Here is a 20,524-nt window from a genome sequence, read left to right as displayed (position 1 = left end):
ATTCATCCTCTGACTCAGAAGCACTGCTCCCAGAGGTGCCCGTCTGATCTTCCAGGTTTTTCCGGATTCTGCGAGCCTGGGAATGGTGGGCAGAATATGCGGTCCTAGTCTCTTGTGTCCTGGGAGGCCCGGAGAAGTCTTCAGATTCCTTCCTTGCTGCCCGGATTTGATGGGTACCCCCCCACTGACCTAAATGGGCGGAGGTTTTCAGAATGCCCTTAGAGGGCTTACTCTCTCGGGGTTCCCCATTAAATTGCACTGTACTTGGGTGACCATACACGGATGCCCGCCCATCCATTCCTGGGATGTACTGGCCTATGAGCCCCATACTTTTGGCTGGATAGTAATCTGCCATCCCCGTGGCCCTGGGCTCATGTGCGCCAGGGACATGGGGGTGGCAGAGTCCAAGGACTGGGAGAGATGAAGGCCTCTGGTACTAGGGCTCCTGAGGTTATGCTCAGGTGTTTTCGTTTCCCAGCGAACCTCATCTCTGTCAGCCCCTGTTGCCAGGCCAGAGCCTGTGCTTTCAGTTCCTCAATCAAGGCCTTACTAGACTCTATCAGTCTCTCCTGCATGGCTACCTGTTGCTGGACCCTATCATTGTGCTGGCAGAGAGCCTCATTCTCTCTCTGTGCTTCTTAGTTAGTCTTGGAGTACTGGGCCAGTCTTTGCTTCAGGAGGGTTACCTCCTGGGTACCGTCCCTACTGGCCTGCTACTTTCTTGCCAGATCATCTTCCACCCTCCTGGTGTGCTCTAACAAGTTCTGATGCTCTTTTTGGAGGTCACCCAGTCCCTGGAGGGCCAGGTGATTTTCTTCCATTTTCTTTTTTAAGTGTCAGACTTCCTGGCCTAAGGTATCCCTTTCCTGAGTAAGAGCCTGCATCTGTGCTGCCAGGTCGTCTCTCTGCCTTTGAAGGGCACCAGCTTTCTGGCACTCCTCATCAAACTCTGCCCTAGTACCCAGGTCTTTCAAAATCAGTTTATTGCTCTCTGCCTTTTCCCTATCTAGGTGGCTTTGTAGTGCGACTACCTGCTCTGCGCATGCCCTGTTGAAGTCCAGTTGTTGCGCCAGCTTTTTCTGGCTCTGCAGTAGGGAGTCCAAACCTTCTTGGTACTCCTTCTGCAAGGCCAGAAATCTGGTATCCTGGTCGGCCTTTTCCTGTTGCAGGATACCCATATCCCCTTTTATTTTAATGAGATACTGTCTACTATCATTTTCGGACTCCAGGCTCCTGTGCAGCCTATGCTCAGAAGAGTCCAGGTCAGATTCGGCCTTCACTAATGCCATCAGTTTCCTATTTGCAAGATCTTGGCCTTCAGCACATTTGTCCTATATGGCTCCCATATATAAATATACATATGCCGCTATCCTGGCAATCTTGTCGTGCTCATCTTTGGCTTTAGGGGCCATATATAGTTCACTCAGGACCACATGTAAGGGACCCTGTTCTCTCCATATTTCTGACCCTGTTGCAGTGATCTGGGGTGCGATTGCCTGCAACCACCCCGTCTGGTACTGCTGAGTCCACTCACCTCTCACAAATAGCTTATGTAAGAGGTGCTCTCTCGCTATTTTGATGTCTACCAGTGTTGTCATTCTGGAAATTGATTTCCTTCCTGACTTACAGAAGTTATTATTTTATTTTGCAAAGCAGACCGTTTCCTTAGAGCGTTCCTTTGAGGAGTGCTTTTACAGCGTGGTGATCCAACAGGGTTTATGTATCCTGTCAGTTAGCACACTGTATTAAGATGCATAAGTGGTAGTCCTAATCCAGACGTCCCGTTACGAGCCCCCACTTTGTAAGTGACTTCAATCTAGCAATCCCACTAAGTCAATGCCTAGTCTGAAATGCCCAATGGAAGCCCTTATTTATATATTTTTATGTCAAGTTCTTAAATCTGGATGATAAACCCTTATATAATGCCCCTCTCTTGGAATCCCCCTGACCTCACTGAGCCAAGAAGTAGGTTTGTTTTGCAAATTAAAAGGTTTATTGGAAAGATTAAACAATATATATATATATGTCACACTGTATGAATAAATTAATATTTGATAGTCCACTTATGAGTATCAACAGTGATCAACAATGGATAATATTACAGTAGCACAATTCCTTAATTACTTAGGAGTTGGTATAGAAAGGATAAGGTAGCAGAGAATACTGTATGGTTTCAAGGAAAAGCAATGATGGAAAGGATGCAGCACAGAAATAAACTGGATATGGTTTCAACAAGAGATAATCTGATCACTTTTTCCTCACTCCCCCCCCTAAGCAATATGAAGAGATGGAAATGAGGGCACACAAGTTTTCAGGAATACAATCCAAAGCAGTTCAGTTCCCGTTCCCCCCCAGCAAGCTTAGAGAAACAGGGATGATTTTAAAACACAGGCCAAATACTTTTAAATGTGGTTGCAATGAAGTGAAAAATATGCTAAAAATGATTTTAATTCCCTATAGGAGATTCAGGGAAGGTAATAGCTACTTTGAATTAGTTCAGGTCAACACTAGAAATGATTCAGGAATGATTATCAGGTTGAAAATGAATTTCAGTAGTGGAAAGCAAGAAGCAGCTATTTTTACAAGTGGTGAAATTGAGTCAAATTGCAATTCGCTGCACTTTTTATGAGTGCGTCAATAGTGATTACAAAAAAACTATAAGGAGTTGGAATGTCGTATTGGGTTTGTTGGGACGAATAGGTTCATAGCTTTACAATGACAGTTAAATCTCGTTTCTAGGACATACGGTTCAGAAGATGTGGACGTTTTTGTGGAGGTAGTTTTTCAGAAATGAAGTCAAGATTTCAGAATGACAGATGACACTTTTGCAGCTTTGAAATCATAGAATGGACATACAATTTCTATGCAGTTCTGGACAGGTTGAAGTGGATGGGATAGGATCACTTTAGACTAAGAGATTGGTTCTGTACAGTTCTGGCTGGATACTCACTCCTAATTTTGGACTGGAATGGGTCTGGGACTGCACTCCCACCACCGGACGGTCTCTGGCACTGGTTCTGCTCACAGCGTAGTCTCTGGTCTGCTATCGGTATGGCACAGCGGTCTGGTCTGGGTCTGACGGGTTCTGGATACAGCTCTGCTTTCTGGGTCTGGATATGGTTCTAGCCAGAATCAAACAGCTCGCCCGGCTGTTGAATAGTTTAGTTAGGTTGCTGGATTCTGAGGCCTCTGAAAAGGATTCAGCTTGTGGACTAGGCCTCTCTGCTACAAGTTCTGGAGTCTGGATTCTAAGTTCTGGTCTCTGGATATTGTCTGGATTTGAAGTCGTCCGGCAAAGTGCTGCGCAAGAAAGTGGAAAGAGCAGTCCCTATCTGGGTTTCAGTGGTTCTTTTTATGTCTTTTGGAATTGGGTGGGAAGGCTGACTTTCTATGCCCAACCCTCTGGGGATCCTGATAGGTTGGAGGGTTTTCTGTGCCCTGACTGGAGAATGGAATTGTGAGTCAGAATGAGTCAGCGTGATGCTATGTTTATGGCTTGACTGAAGTCCCTCCCCCAAGCATTTACTTAGAAAAACAATTTTTCATAACCAAACATGCCTCCCAGATACACAAGTTGTTGAAATTACATGTACACATCACAGATGAATTAAGACAGGTCTCTGTACAACCCTGACCTTTCTATGAGCTTGTTTCAGAAACGACAACATTTTGTGTTTTTGGTGGGTTTCGCCATATTGGTTTTTCATCAAATCTTCCACGGAGGTACCCACGCTCTCTGGGCACATCACAGTAAGTTTTCAATTCTCTAGTGTAATCCCAGTGTCTGCAATATTAATAATTATGGGGTTTGGTCTCAGAACATCGTACAGAGTTGAGCTTAGTCTCAAATTGTGGGTGCATTTTTCATATTAAGAATCCCCTAATTATACATTTCTGTCATCTTGATACAATATTTTATAAGCAATTTAATAGAATATACATTTGCCTCCCCTTCAGTACACCCATTTGTTTGTCCCCGCCTCCAGGAACTTGGTTCTGACTCAGAGAGATCAGATGTCTTGACTTCCCCCAGAGCAGTTGTTCAGGCACACCTAAATTAGCATATTCTGTTTAACTGAAAGAGTCTATTGTCTTGACTGAGGTCAGCAGACCAGGGTGCCACTCTCCATCTGATTAACATGACGGTGTGATTTCCTGTGCTGTTGCTGGGAAGGCTAGGTGTGAAAGCTTCCCGGGGACAAGCAAGGCTTTGAAGTCCCAGCTAAATCAGGTTCCTTTTCAGCTCCTGAAATACAGGTCTCCTGTCAGAGTTTAGCCACCAGCGCCAGTCAGTGGCAAACACCAGTATTGCACCCATTTTTGGCAGCTGTCTTGAATTAATACATTTCAAAAAGGGGATTTTACTTGATGGCATATGATCCTTGCTAACATTGTATTGATGTGGATTCTGCAGTAGAGTAATGTAGAACACCCAACCAGAAGTTGGATTTTTTGTTTGGTGGTTTCGTACCCATGATTTTAGCAATTTTTGACATCAATTAAAACGGATTTTGAACAGCACCATATTCCTTTGCACTGGTTTTGCTCTGCCAAAGGATGGGGTCTGGCAATGGTCTCCTGTATTAACATTGACAGAGGCAAAAATTGATGGCAACCTATTTTTCATGTTTTCCCTGTGCATTTTTGGATGGTTTCTGGCAAGCAGCATGCTTTCCGGCGGCCATTATGATGTTCCCGCTGCCAGTAATGCACAATTATGTTGTAGGGCTTGGATGCGTTGGTGAAACATCCCACAGTATTAGGCTATCTTAGTAGCCTCGAACTTAAACCCGCTGGACCATATTTACTTTTATTTGGTTCCGGCTGGGTTTATCCGCCATTTCTTTTTGTAAAAGTATTTTTCCTGTTTTATTCTGCGAACCAAACCAGATTTGGTTCCTTTGTTCACCGACCTTTGGCGGGCTTCTGCACAGAAGGTACTGTCACTGGTAGTCTTAATTGTGTGTGGTGTTCCCAAGGGGTACTGCATATGATTCTGCCTAACAACTAGTAGACCTCCGCACCCTGTGCAGGGGTGGACTGGCCTGTAGGGAACTTTGGAGATTTACTTTTAGGCCTCTGCATTCTCAGGCTCTTTTTTGTCGTAACCTATTTCATTTTTCCATTTTCTCACATGAAAAGGGTTGGTCTTGCTGAAAATGTGTAATATGGGGCCACTTTCAGCATTATTTCCGGTTCCTCCTTTGGTTCCCAGTCCACCCCTGGATTGTCCACAATGTTACTAGAGAAGAGAGCTCTAGGCAGACCCACTTTCCTTTCTGTGGAGTTCGCAGAGCACAGACAGACGAGCAGCAGAGACAGCAGAGATGTTCCTACGTGAAGGTGAGTATTCTATTGAGTTTTTCTATGTAACACAGCAGTAGGGGGTGCAGGGGCCGGCCAGGGTGCATTGGCGGACATCACAAAGCTTGCCACTCTGGCTGTTTGCAAGTAAAGAATGACAGTGTTCCTAGCTTCTTGCCTGTTGAAGAAAGCTTCCTGGGTGCTAATTATGTTTGAAACTGATAGGAGAGGTGCCACTAAATGACCTTGGTTGGACTGAGGCAAGTAAGAGTTTATAAGATTAGGTTTAGAACATTGGCATAATGGTTCTCTGGCCTTGCCAGTCTATGCCAGGAGTCATCTTAAAACGTGTATGAAGACCTGTGATGCAGAGCCACGGAAGAAAGAAAAGCAGTGGTAAGAGTTCACGTGCCATTTGCACCGCCTAAGCTCCACCACACTATACTTCCTGGGTGACTCGTGGCATGGGGTAGTCCTGTCAAGACTGCCTATGGGTAAGTTACTGCTAAAGGTTACAGCCGGTAAGTGAACACGATAGCCCCACTGATAACAGTCACCCTTGTTGCTCAGGAGAGGATACATGTCTGTTGCATCTTATTCCTTAGCCCTATATATATAAAATACAGCAAGGGTGCCCGCAATTACCCCATTACAGAAGCATCGGGCCTCTGTGTAATACTGGGCAGAAGCATCGGCCTCTGTGTACTACTGGGCAGAAGCATCGGGCCTCTGTGTAAAACTGGGCAGAAGCATCGGCCTCTGTGTAATACTGGGCAGAAGCATCGGGCCTCTGTGTAATACTGGGCAGAAGCATCGGGCCTCTGTGTAATACTGGGCAGAAGCATCGGGCCTCTGTGGAATACTGGGCAGAAGCAACGGGCCTCTGTGTAATACTGGGCAGAAGCATCGGGCCTCTGTGGAATACTGGGCAGAAGCATCGGGCCTCTGTGGAATACTGGGCAGAAGCACCGGGCCTCTGTGTAATACTGGGCAGAAGCATCGGGCCTCTGTGGAATACTGGGCAGAAGCATCGGGCCTCTGTGGAATACTGGGCAGCTCTGCACGTTCTGATGTTATTTCCAGATGTGCCTCGTTGCTTTCCTCTGGCCAATCATCTTGCGACTACCCCCAGGGGTCCAAATGTGTTATTAGGCTGAGCAAGGCCTCTTCCACTTCTCTTAATGATATGTGCTGAATCTTAAGGATATCATTCTACTTTAATGTTTTTGCTTGTATGTAATCTCTATTTTTCTGATATCAGCCCAGCAGGGAGGTGTGAAATGATCTTATTACCGAAGGATGGGGGCGCTGTGCACTGGGGTCAGTTTCATACTTTCAGTTGTTATTAACAGATGTTTCCTGTGTGCTTTGCTCTGCCAATCAGCGTGTAACTGGCCTCAGGGTTTCAGACTGTTCCACAGGCTTCTAGGATGATAACGCAGTGTTGTCTTTTTTGTTGATAACTGCATGTGACATTACTTAAATATCATCTTATTTTAAGGTTTATATGTTGTATTATTTTATGGAAATGTCTATTTTTTTCCGAAATAAAACTAGTTTGTTGGTCTTTGATTATGGGTTATTGCACTTAAGAGCGTATTTAATGTATGTTTTAATTATGTAGATGGCATATATTATAGTAAGATGACGTGTGCCTCTTTCCTTCACGCATTGTTCTTTTATTGATCGTGAGATTCATGGAGCGTTGTCTTTAACTTATAGCTGAAAGTTTTTCATATACATGAAACTGAACAATCTCCAGGCAGCAGAGCTGTGCAGTCAGGCACGCAGAGAGGACCGGCAGACCGTGGCACAGTGTGATAGACACACGAGGTAGCTGCAGCTTGAGAGTGTGGTAGAAAAAGCCAGGAGGTTTGTGTCTCAGTTCCCCATAGACTCGTGCCTCCGTGTAAATATCACTGCCATCATACGACAGACAGTAATAGTCAGCCTCGTCCTCAGCTTCAACCCCAGTGATCGTCAGATACGCTGCGTTTGGGGTAGTGTCATATGAACCAGAGAATCGAGAAGGCACCCCCGATGGTCTGTAACTAAACCGATACATGACAGGTTTCGGAGCAGCACCGGGCTTCTTCTGGTACCAGGAGACATAGTAGCTGCTAATGACGCCGCTACTCCTGGTGCAGGTCAGTTTCACAGTCTGTCCTGGGGTCACAGAGGCAGAGGGCTCCTGATTCAAGGAAAACTGAGCCACAGCACCTGGAACACGAGCAGAAGAATCACAGCATGAGACCAAGAGCCGTGCAAGGAGTGTGCAAGTGTTACTATAAATTATAGTAGAACGTCACCCTCGAGCAAAGAGAACAAAAAAGTATGAACAGGTTATTATAGGAATCGCTGTCACACGGGGTGCACACTTACATGAGCAGAGCAGGGCCATCGCGAGGAGGAGAGGAGTCGAGCACATGGTGGCAGCAAAGCAGGGCGCGGCTTTATCATGTGAAAGGACCTCTGGCTAAGTCTCTCAACACGCTCTTTAAATCCTCTGCAGGGCTGGGGTGCAGCCCCTGACATGCAAATCTGCTCACACCTTATGGAGTTTCAATAGCTATATCTTCTTAAACCATGTACCGCCCTTGCTCCTCCCCAGGAACCCACAATATTGAGAATACTCTGCCAGTCACATGGAACAGAACAGCCTGAACTGAATGTACATGATTGTCTTTGAAAAGCAGCAACGGTGGCAACTAAGCATGGCCATGTTTACACAAAGGCACACATGCAATCTCTCACCTCAGACACCTGCATTAAACACTCTATAATTCAGGCTGGCCCTCACCAAAGGACATTGCATCTGGAACATTATTTATTGGCCTAATCTGGATAATTTTACTGGTCGCCCATGCGGGCAATGCATAGAAAAACCTTCAAACACACTAAAACAATAAGGTTAACATCTAAGGAAAACGAAGATATTGGTAATAGCCAAAAGCCGTCCTTGCCGGTCAGGAGTCGAGACTATCTTACATAAGTATTGATCAATCATATCCATACCTTGGGTTAGAATTTGATACTCATCCCAACTACAATTTGTTCATCTCACAAAAAAAGAGGAGGGCAACATTTCTTATACTGCAGGCTTGTAAATTTGCCAAAGGTACAGCAGGGTCTAGTATTGCGGGGATCATCAAACTCTATCAACAGTGTTTTGTCCCTGCTATCTTATATGGCTTAGAGGCATTAGCTATACAAGACATGAACTGGCTTAACATCCTTGAGGGCCAGTACTGGCGAGCAGTTCTGGGTTTGGGCCTGGCTTGTTCTGTCCGGTATATTAGGTTGGAATAGGGCTTAACATCGTTGAAAGGCATGGCATTGCGAGCCCGAGGTGTTGAAAGCTATTTCCCCTTTACCTTGTAAACTGCTTAGCCTGGCTGGCACTAATTATGATAATGAAAGGTCACCTCAAGAAAATAGCTATAAACAGCTAAATGAAGCTGTCTTTGCTGATATAGACTGGCCCCATGACAAGAAGCGGATAATGCCATTTATTCATCAAAACAAATCTTTTATACAAAAAATGAATAGATGGGACTGGACTCAGAACTACACTTATTTGTCAACTTTGAAGGGTACGAAGCCGTATCTCATGTAATCCATCGATATAGAAAGCACCAACAATACCTGCTACTATTCCCAGATCCGGAGGTACGTCAATTTATGTTAAGGCTGCGGACGAACCAATTACCGGTTCTAGCAGTCATTGGGCCACGGCTGGGCATTCTACCTAAGGACAGGAGTTGTCGTATTTGTGCAAAGGGAGAACTCTAAGAAACCACTGGGCATGTCCTGACTATGTGCCCTCGTTTGGGCCCGTTGTATATGTGCATGCTGGGAAAGCTGGTAAACAACTATGAGACTATTAAGGGTGAGTCCTTTTGGGATTACTGTTTAAACTCGGTCTCAATTAGGACTCAACTGGCACTATATAGGGTTTGGGTTAAAGTTAAAAGTTTATTACCCATCCAGCCGGCTTTAGTGGAAATGTGCGGGGCTCCTTAGGATCCTTAGGAACTTTAGGACTTAGCCCCTATGCTTGATACTTGAAGCTTGTAGTTTGAGGTTGGATCAATCCCTTTGATATCTGGTATCTGGCAGTAAGCGTTCATCTGTGTTAGGCATTTTGTGTGCAGAGCTGAATAGGACATGTATGGAGTATGTTACACTTTACCCCTGTATTACACTTTTGCACTGTACTGTATTATCCTTATCCTTGTACTGTATTATGTTCGACTGTATACATTATATATATATATATTTGTATAATGTTATTCAATTTTACATAATCCTTACATAATTTTTATATTTAATGTACTTGATTGTTATGTTTGTATTAAGTTTTATGTACTTGTATTCTATGTGTAATGTTCAAATTTGAACTAATTCACAATACATTTATTTTATTTATTTATAAGGTTAACATCTGGCATAAGTGCTGAGTTCACCTTCTTCTTCCTGACAGATGGATGCCTTAAATACATTGCTCAACATGTCTACACAGCACTCGTCCTATTAGAACCTTCTGCAGCATCCCACACTATTCATTATGTCACATTGTGCCAACGGTTGCATGAAAGGAAGTCCACCAGAGGGTTGGACTTGAGTTGGGAAGCCCAAATCAGATCAGATTGTTTTCTCTCTTCCACCCAAGACACCACCCAATTGCAGGGTCCCTAAGGGTCCATTCTTTCCTCATCTGTTCAACAGCCACATTAAACCATGAGCTGGCAGGATGCCATCTCTCTCTGCCTCCTCCAAACCGTGCACAGATGATTCCCAGGGTTTAACCAATACTAAGGAGTCATCATAACTGAATCCTTTCTGCATGTTTTTAAGAATCCAAGATGTGATTTTTGACAACATTGAAAAAGTGTCTTTGGCATCACATTATCACAAATGTCACTTTCCCCAGCTGTCCTGCCTCCTAACCTTCCTGCCCAATCAAATAAGTACGACCTCGGGGTGATGTCTGATGGGCATCCAACATTCCTTTTGCAGGTAAGAGACATGTTCTGCTACACCACCTGAAGCATTTAATTTACATCCTTCCTTTGAATCCCATGTTTACGGTGGCCAGGGCACCTCCACTATCCAGAAGTTAACACTGCAACATTGTGTACCTCGGCCTATGATACTGTGCTACCCACCAACTCCAACTGCTCTTCAACAAAGCGGCAGGCTCACCTTGAGCCTGAAACAAAGAGATCATGATTCCCAGGGGATAAAAGAGCTTCAGTGGCCTCTAGCAAAGCACCGCATCATCTGTATGACACCATGGTCCCAATTTAGTGGATGGCGTGCCAAGTATAATGTTTCTCTCTGCCATGCTCTGCTGGTGGTAGAACCACCACTGCCCTACCTTCCATCTTGCCAGAATAATCCAAGCAGCAGAAACGGATTCTCTATCTTAAGGGTGAACAGAGGATGTTACTCGGTGACCACCAACTCAGGATTGGTGTTAGCCCCTCCTACCTTCTCTTGACAGAATTTCTGAAGTGAATTGTTCCGATGGTTCACACCCAAAATTGGTAATAACTTTGTACATATAGGGCTGGGAGGAGGGTGGGTGGGGGCGGCTTCCACTTGCCCCAACCTTGAGAAGCACCATACAGGACACTGTGAAGAGGGAAAATCGAGATCAAACCCATGCCCCCTCACCCCAGGCGCATATACAGAAGAACAGCAGGAAGAACAAGGAGTGCACTTATCATTTGAACCAGGCCCCAGCGCACCCATGGGTGACAAATATGCTGAAAGACACCCACTTCACCAACAGTGCAACTTCCATGCTACATTACAATCAATGCAGCAATATCACAAACTACAAACACAAGAATCCCTGTTTAAAGGCTTGCAAATGCCTATATAAATTAACATGGTCTAATTGCACAGTGTAAAGCCATGTTTCAGGTAAATTACAGCCAAGTTAATTTCTCTCACTGAACACTAGCTGCAGATGCCTTCACCAATACTGCTCGCAAACCCACGAGCAGCCAAGGTCGCGCAGTCAGATAACATTGCTTTCTGCAGACAAACATTTTTTAATTCTCCAATAATGCGAGTAAGCCACGGCAACCCAGTGTGTTTTTTTTCTTTTCTTTCTGGGAAAGAAAGACAATTTCGCAAAGACTCGCACAACATTTGAAACATAATTGTAACAAGAATGGCTCAGCCCTAGCCAATGAGCGGTCAGAGCTCAGGTGCGAAATGCTTGCTTCAGCTAAAAAGTTATGGGAACAAATTCATAATGCAACAAGCTAGAATTAGGTAATGGTGGGCTGGCACAGCTAAACCAACCCACTGACGCAAAACTTTAATGTCCAATTATCAGGCTCTCTATAAGGGCTACATAGGTAACCTATTACTTAGCAGCCAATAACAGGAGGAGATAGGTTTCTGGGAGCTGATCCAATTCTGTGAGGTCAGCCTGCAGTGTGATTACAAAGCTGGCTTGCAAGCTAGCCCCGGGGGAGACGGCGCCTGAACTCTCGATGTGCACGATGCTCTGCGTGTTTTTTTCTTTTTTGCTGCCCAGGAATAAACGCAGTTTGGAACATGCTGCTGCCTGCTTGGGACTCTGTTGCATTCCTGTGGGCCATATGGGAGGTGTTGGGGTCTCCCATAGCTGGTGAGGGTATGGCTGCTGGGCCCCACAGCCCTGGTGGGGTCCAGCTTCTCCCCAACAAGTTGGTGCCCTCTGTGAGGCTCATTGCTCATTGTAAGACATGGGTGAATGAGCACTGCCTGCGCAAGCCCTGCGTTGAACTGCACTCCCTGCCGCCGACTCAAGGAAGTTGTGGGACCCTCGCCTGCACCTGAAGACCACCGGAAAATGCGTAACCGGCTAAAGGCATCGGGGGCCACTTGGAAATACCCCGCTTGAGGGCAGGTGAGAGCCCTGCAGAAGAAGGGGTCCGGTGAAGCGCCTTGAGGCGGTGTCCAGTAGCAGAGCAAGAGCCAGTACAGCATAGGAAATGTAAGTTAACCAGCCACATGGGCTTTGAGGGGAGGGTATGATTGTTAGACAGACACCTGTGCAGTTCCCTTAGGGACCATTGCAAAAGATTTAAGACTACAGGTGTTGGCAGTAAACCCACTTGGTAGCAGTCTGTACCACCCAGATTTACCTGGTGGCTGTGGCTGAGCAGTCAGACTTCCCTCAAGAAGAGTTAGGCAGTATGCAAAGTATACACAATAGGCACTCAGATACACAAATACAAGCAAACACTGATCAGAGCTTTGGTATCAAAGTATATAATTATTTATTTAAAAACACAAAGTTTGAAAAACTCCAGCACTCTTATTGTAAAATATTCTAAACACAGTTACTATTGTAATATATACACCCCTTTTCCCTTATCAGATAAGTCACAGTAAAACACCACTTATTTTCATACAGAGGTGAGCGCTTAACTAGATTGCACTCCAATAAGTTTGTGAGAAAGGGAGGGAGAAAGACAGAATATGGAAAGGTGCACCACTCTAAGGTTCAGGAACACTATAAGCAAGGCAGAAGAGCAAAAGTCACTGGTGAGCCAAAGTCCAAAGGCTGGGCCCACTCTTAGAGAGAGCAGAGCACAAATGCGCACAAGATCACACAGTTACACTAGGCTTAGAAAGTCTTGCAGAGGATTCAAAAAGAGTTTAGAGAGGCTTAGGAAACTTTAGCCAGGGTGTCCCAGGCTAACCCAGGTTCGAAAGCCGGGGGCTAAATCTACCCCGTACAGTCGGTAGCAAGGGAAGCCAGGCGGGACACGGTACCTTAAGTGGGAAGGATCCTCCAGCAGTGGCAGTTGTTCCTGGTAGTGGGTGCAAGTTGCGTTGTCGTCCAGGGGAAGAGAAGATCTCGACTTGGAGGAAAGATGAAGGTTGTTGCACTACTAGGGCAGAAACCAGCCGCAGAGTTTTCCGGTTAAAGGTGGTACCTTTGTTTCGCGGTCCTGGTAAAACATGGTATCCCGGTTGCCGGGGTGCTTGGCACGGGCAAGGCGGCCACGAGGTACGTGGGGAAAGTGAAAAGACGGTGAAACTGGTTACCCCCACCAGTCAAAGGAAGAAGACTCTCCGGCGGGAGATCTCCTCTGTCTTTGGGAAAAGTGGTGAGGCAGTCCAGCAGGGCTCCACCGGTGGTGGTGTCGTGGCAGGTCAGCTCAGCTTCTCCCTCGTTGGATTCTTAGGTCCTGTGGCGACCTCTGAAGTTCCAGTCCCCAAAGCCCTGCTTTTATGCAGCAAACCCCCATTCACTCAGCCTAGCTGTCACTCAAACATGCTAAGTGGTGAGCCGGCCGGCCCACCACTTAGGTCAATCAGGATGGAGTGCGACTTGAGTTGCCTAGGCAACTCAGTCCAGGGTGCCTAAATTTCCCTCCACCCCTCCTAAGTACCCCAGACAGAGTGGCACCACTTTGGAGGGCTTCTGTGGAGAAGCCCGCCAAAAGTGGAACAAAGGGCTCGACTTGGGTTGGAGTCACAGAAGACAACACAAACGCCATTTTAGTATCAAGTTTTGGCAAAAAATACCAACCAGAGAATTAATATTAATTAAATAAACCGGCGGTATGTTCGAGGCTACCGTAAATAATTAAATAAAGGTAGTAGCCTAAAACAATGGGAAATCCCATAGGAAAATATTTGCGGTTGAATATAAAAAGTAGTATCCACTGCCACCAGCCAAAACTCGATCAGGGGGGACGGAGACGTGCCCCCTCGACTAACAGACCCCGGGACAATTGAATTGCCCCAGCCAGTACGTCCACAATATGATGGTTTGTACTGGTTCTGTTCAGAATTTAAGACTAGTAAAGTCAATGGTGACTTTACATGCCCTGGGAGACAGTAGTCAGTCCCAGGGTATGGAGTCTATACTGGGGGGTCACTATGACACCCCTGTGTTACTGCACGGAGGGTGCTGTGTAACACACATCACAAAAACACATGAAGCCCTATGGAGTAAACGACCCCATAGCCCATTAAACACATCTAGATTCAAAGAAACACACTCAAATCATGCCCAAGAGTGAGGGTAAAAGAGTCTCACTCTTGGCAGGAGAAAAGAAATAAACCCCAAAAATCCAGCAAAGCTGCTGGGGGACTCACTAGGTTAGGAAATTCAGCCTAAACAGAGAATTCTCCCTAACAGTGATTGTGGGAAATGTTTAAAGTATTATAATGTATTGTTGATCAGTAGGTTGCAGTTGATCAGTATGTTGCAGAAATGTTAAGTTCTTTTGTTTGGGTAGAAACTGGGGGAGGCATTGTATATTGGGTGGTGGGTGATTGTACATTGTCGCAAAATTTGGCGCATTGATGGTGATCGGCACGTGAATTGTTGGGACTGGAGCGGTTGCAGTTGTCCCTTCTTGTGTTTATGAAGATATTGGGTGGGGTAGTGACTCCCCACATATAGGACAGGAGTGCCGCGCTGGTTGGTCTGGATGGCGATTTCATGTATGGGGGTGTGGATTTCCTATGAATTGACGTTGTACATCAATGAGTAGATGAGGTTCCCTGCTAATTGAGCATTTTAGTTCAGTGAGTGGATGATGTTTCCCCGCAGGAGGTAGCTAGATTGTTCCAAGTGCAGAAGATAATTGACTGGTTAAGCTCCCCTGGTGAGGGGCGTGTCACACGTGAAGCGACGCAGTGTGCGCAGTCCAATTATAAGAGTTTTTATTGTGGTTTACCTTGTTCCAGTTGAAACAGGAAGACAGCTGTAGGGATTGTGGGGTTTTATTTTGGGATATTTCTGGGGTTGGAAGCAGTGGGTTATTGTTCTGTGTATGCACATTTGCCTGTTCATTTGAATTGTGTTTTTAGTTTGGTGACGTCACCTTTAGATTGATACATAGGATACTGATTTTGATGGTGAGGCGATGGTGGTGTGGTTTTGGAAAAGAAGAAGAGGTGACCCAGAGGAGGTGTGTGGAAGACACATGCGCAAGATTATGGGGGTGTGCCGGAGAAGGCAATGGTTTGGTGAAGATGGGCTGCACGTGGAGTGCACTGGCTAAGGTGCTGAGCCAAGAAGGCTCACAGAAATTGAAAATATGTTCAATTATCTTCTAACTTTTGCTCCGTGAATAGCGGACTATCGAAATTTTCAAACTGAGGTGAGGTAAAATGTATCACACAATAGAGAAATGACTCCCCTTCACCTGTTGTGTGGCACACAGCTTCCATGCCAAAATAAGTTAGTAAAACATAGTGTTCAAAGATTCAAAAGTACTGAAGGGAAATAAATGAGACCATGGCTGCCCATAGGCAGCTTCTCCAGAAGCGTGCAGCAATCGCTAATGACACACACGCATAGCACTTACACAGGAAAGAAGCTGGGGAAAAAGCACCTGGCTACAGTTGAACGGTGTGCACGAAGGGAAGGGAAGTGGCGAGGAGTCAGCAGACGCTGAACCAGCACGAGCAGAGGGAAGAGGGGGCTCACCCTTCTGCACCTCTGGGAGTGTAATATTTGATGACACAGATGGTAAGCAAGGAATGAATTGCATGAGAGAACTCAAAACAGCAGAAGGACATTTAAACACCAAACACACACACACAATCACAATACACTAAAGAGAACAAACAGGAAGGGGCAGAACAACCCACTAGCAGCACAGGAGCGAGCAAGGGAGGGCTGCAGTGCATGGAAGCAGATTTGAAGGCACAGGTACAGAGGAATTAAATTTAAAGGGAAGATAACGGGGGAGGTGCAACGAGTAACAATAGCAACAGAGAGGGGGAACTGGAAAGGGAAGAAAGGGATTGGAGGAGGAGAGAAGGACTGAACGAGACAACACAGCCAAACATGATAGAGGATCAGTAAGGGGTGGTGCAGCATGCATGGGGTTATGGAAGGGAAGAAGGAAGGATAGCGCGCTAGACATTGACTGTGTGCACTGTAGATTGTGGCAAGAGAAGACGGTTAAAAAAAAAAACCGCAGAGGCAGATGAGGACAAGTAGGCACAAAATAAATTATTAAAGCATGCAATGGGAGGGGCAGTTAAAAACAGCCTCAACACACATGCACAAGCATCACAATAGCAGTGTCAACAACCACCACAATATGCACCGCCCATGTGGGGAGGATACATGGGGCAGGACGGGATCATTTCAGCAGACACCACAAGTACCAACGCAGGCACTATCACCACTACATGTACAGACACAACAAATGACAGCACCAGTACCCCAGGACTGACAAGAATCACAACCCAGGGGCACTGCACAGCAGTAAGCACCCATACAGAACACTCACACAATAGCAACGGTACCGGTTACATGACTGGGAGGGGTCTTCCTGATGGGGAACAAACCTTTCAAAGGACATAGATTGACATTATACCCCTAATAGGGTTACCAGACATTTCATCGAAAAAAATTGGTCGACTGGACAAATGGTCGAACCAATTTCGTCGAAAACCAAATGGTCGAATTTGTTTTTTTTTTATTTTTACCCCTTTTTTTGGGGGGGGGGGTCCCCCAACCCCCTTTTTTCTAAAAAACCCTTTTTTCCCTAAACTACAACCTTAAAAATATATATATATAAATTAAAAAAAATGTGACCATTTGGTTTTTGACGAAATTACGTTGACCAAATGTCCTGTAGACCAATTGTTTTTGATGAAATGTCCGGACACCCCCTAATAGGACAGCCCAAGACAAACTTGATTTGACTCACTCTGCCACACACACTCATGCTCCACCTCCCCGACAGAGCGGGCGAGACGCACGCCGACACACACACTCACGCACACTCAATAATGCAGAGGACAATTGCATAGGGGTGGTGATAGGTATCAAAATATTTTCTTTTCTGGGTGACAGTGAGGCGACTAGGCCATGCATTAGGGAAGAGACATTTGAGACATCACGAGCGATGTGGATATGACCACCTTATTAATAGAGAAAGCCATAACTTGTTAAACACCAGCCATACACATGTTGAACGTAAGGAAGATTGTTTAAGAATAGTGGGGGTGCACGGTACAGAGGGGGGTGCATAGAGATAGCGCATAACAAGAGAGTACATTTAGCTACTTATTGAGCACACATCTTTCAGCGAGGAGACTGGGCTCATGCATACACGAATAACACAGCAATTAAATGAGACACACAAGGTGGAGGAAGGTGCACTTGAGGTGGGCCGTACATTTCATTGACAGTTCACCACGGGAGGAGAGAAATATAGGTAAAGGGTGGATGACCCATGTTCCCAACAGACTCAATTTGGCGACAAAAGACCAGAGTGCATGTAGTAATGCCACTAGCGCTTTTGAACACAGCACTGTCACAAATGCATTAGCCAACACACATAGGGAAAGAGGTAATTGCTGCATGAACTGGAGAATAATGGTTGTATTAAAATGCTAGAGCACATAATGGGGGGAGAAATATATTGTTTAAATGTAACAGTAATTACAGTAGTGGAGTAATACAATACTAGACTAAATGAGTAATTAACAGAGTAGGTAGGGTTTAAAAAGTGGACATGGGGTGGGATAGAGAGAATGGGAGTAAATTGTGATAGTTGGGTTTGAAAGAAAAGAGGAAGTCAATAAATAAATACATAAATAAATAAATACAAAGAGGGGGGAGGGACAGGTAGCGAATAATTGGTAGCAAATTTCATTAGTACCAGCTTAAAGTGCCTGCAGTTCACTGTGAGACACGCCCTGAGAAGTTGAGAGAGGAGCCATAGAAAAAAAGATTTAAAAACCCTGCGATTATCTTAACTAAGTAACATGGTCCACTTAATTTAGAAAAACAGCCACCCTATATGACAAATTTACCACCCTGATGTTTCCCTGTTTAGCTTGTCAGTGCCTGATGCCCCACGGGACAAAGGCACACACTATAAATAGCTTACAACAAAAGCACAGTAAATATAAAGATCCAAAGGCCTATTTGTACACTAGCACCTAAATTGCATATATATGATCCAAGTGTGTAATGAGTATATTCACATAAATTAAGTGCCTACCCATTTTCCGGGTACATTTCGAATAGTGCAACAAGTTACGTTCAGACCGTCATTGAACGCCACCAGGTGGTGACAGGATGGTGCATAAATGTACCATTGGCTCCTCCCACTAGGACACTGAATAGTGCAAGAGTAGTGCAGAGAGGTTAGGTCAAGAAATTGAAGAATATGTAAATGCTCAGGTCTCAAGCGCTTCTATTTCATTTCTCGCCAGATATAAAGGACCCAGGGCAGGCCTGAAGACAACGGACAACTAACACCCAATGGCTACAGACTACAGTGGGACATTTTCCCCTCCTGACAGAGTTTGTTAGATGTGTGAGGCGTCAAGCCCTACAAAGCGGTGGCCACCCTGGCAACGAGGGAGCAACGATCAACAGGGCCAACGCAAGAGATTTTCATGAACTGCAAAATAGCACAAACACTCCTGAGTTAGGGAAACATGGCCATCCTATGGTCCAACGCACACTAGCAACTAGAATAGGGACTGACACACCGATGTCCAAAGTTTGAGTGTCATATTACATTGTGTGCACCTACAGCTGTAACACTGTTTTGTTCCTTCTCTTTTCCCCACACATGCAGATTGTTGCGTATGTATGCTGTTAGAAATGTGTAGGAAATGTCCTTAATGTTATCTTCCATTAGTAATCCTGAGGCCTACTAATTAAACCATCGTGAAGAATTCACTCAATTGCCCACCCTATCAGGAACCTCAGACCCCTTAGAGCATGTTTCCCTGAAGTATATGTCCTTGCTTCCATTGAATAAGCAGCCCAAGATTTTCCCTACCCAGATTCAGAAATTTTGAAAACACGAAATGTCTAGGGGGAGGTTTCATTTTTGCCTTAGTGATTGTTTAGTTTGCGGAGCTTGAGGTTACTAACAAGTACTAACGTATTAACGCCTTTCTTGCGATTTTCAGGCGGGCAACTTTATCATCTCATCAGCTGCAAGGACCCAGCAGCGTAAGTGGTTATGGGCAAGAAAATAAGGACTTTTACCTTCACAATGGGACTATTAATGATGAACGAAATATTGGGGGTGGTAATTTCAAAATGATAGTTAATAGTGAGCATTACCGCTGTATCCCCTGCTAACATTCCCTAACCTAAGCAGGAAGACTTACGGCGTCAGTGGGTGAGGAAAAGCTGCTGCTAAAGTAAGGAGAGGTAAGGGCAGACACAAAGGGAGTAAAACATACACATAACACACATAGCAGAAGTGACCAACAACATGCACACATGTACAAAATTTGTAGGGACACCACTGGAGAGAGCTGTCCTGACTGTTCTTTAAAATATGTCGTGAGAGAATTGATTACAACAGAAATTACCACAGCAGAGCACGACGCCCATGTATCCCAAGGTGTGAAGAAGATTGCAAGGGAAGACAGCAACATTGAGATTGATAAAAACAGGGGGGTAATCCCCTATGGAAGATGCTTACATAAATCAGCTAATTGGAGAACAACTGTATGTGGAAAGTGACCAGCGAGAGAAGACACAATGAGCAAATGCACCAGTGAGCAAGCTGCAAGAGAAAAAAAAAACAAAAGAAAAAAAATGAATAAATAATAAAAGAGGAAAGAAAAAACAAAAGAGAGAAGAAGAAAAAAAAAGAAAAAAATATGATAAGTGCCTAACGGAGTGATACAAAAGAGCGAAGATGGTCACTTGGGTGGAGAATGAAGAAGGACGTATACTGTGAAGGTACCAGTGTTATGTTACCAGCACAACAGTGACAAGAAGTGGACAATCATGCTGGATGCAAGAAGGTTGAGAGAAGTTGCGAGATGAGAGCAGGAACATCACTGCTTATGGACTACTATTGAGCACATGCATCTAAAGATCAAGAGAAACTACCACCGAATTGGGGAGGAGACTGTTCGTTGGTGCGCATCAGCATGACCTTATTGGTGATGTCCAAGGAAGATATGAAGAATGACACATTCACCAAGATGGAAAACAACGGAAGAAGAGAAACAGACAGAGGAGATGAAAAATGCATCTGAACAGAGAAAGACAAGAACTGGTTAGTGCTTGCATGGTTATGGATGACATCATGACTGGCTGGTCGATTGAAGGTGGTAACAGAAGCACTACTACAGAGCGCAGCATCATTGTGCAAGATCAAGATACGTTGCAAGATGTGAGAGAACAACAGAAGAAGACATCGTAATGCAAATAAGAGATATGGTGAAAGGAAGAGCCGGACTAAGG

The 20,524-nt window shown here is 45.0% G+C and overlaps 1 protein-coding gene across 1 annotated transcript in view; it reads right to left on the bottom strand.

The window, feature by feature from the left end:
• Window positions 1–7,720, bottom strand: part of IGLL1 (immunoglobulin lambda like polypeptide 1) — a 1,070,724-nt gene extending 1,063,004 nt beyond the window's left edge. Inside the window, exon 1 of the mRNA XM_069619928.1 lies at window positions 7,687–7,720. Coding sequence (XP_069476029.1) covers window positions 7,687–7,705 — 19 coding nt within the window. The 5' untranslated portion in view covers window positions 7,706–7,720. The remainder of the gene's footprint in view (window positions 1–7,686) is intronic.
• Window positions 7,721–20,524: the final 12,804 nt, after the last annotated feature.

The sequence above is a fragment of the Ambystoma mexicanum genome, chromosome 10, assembly GCF_040938575.1.
Source record: "Ambystoma mexicanum isolate Mex_15411 chromosome 10, UKY_AmexF1_1, whole genome shotgun sequence".
In the NCBI taxonomy this organism is placed as follows: domain Eukaryota; kingdom Metazoa; phylum Chordata; class Amphibia; order Caudata; family Ambystomatidae; genus Ambystoma; species Ambystoma mexicanum.
The sequence above is the reverse complement of the archived record's forward strand: the minus strand, read 5'-3'. Positions and strand labels throughout refer to the sequence as shown.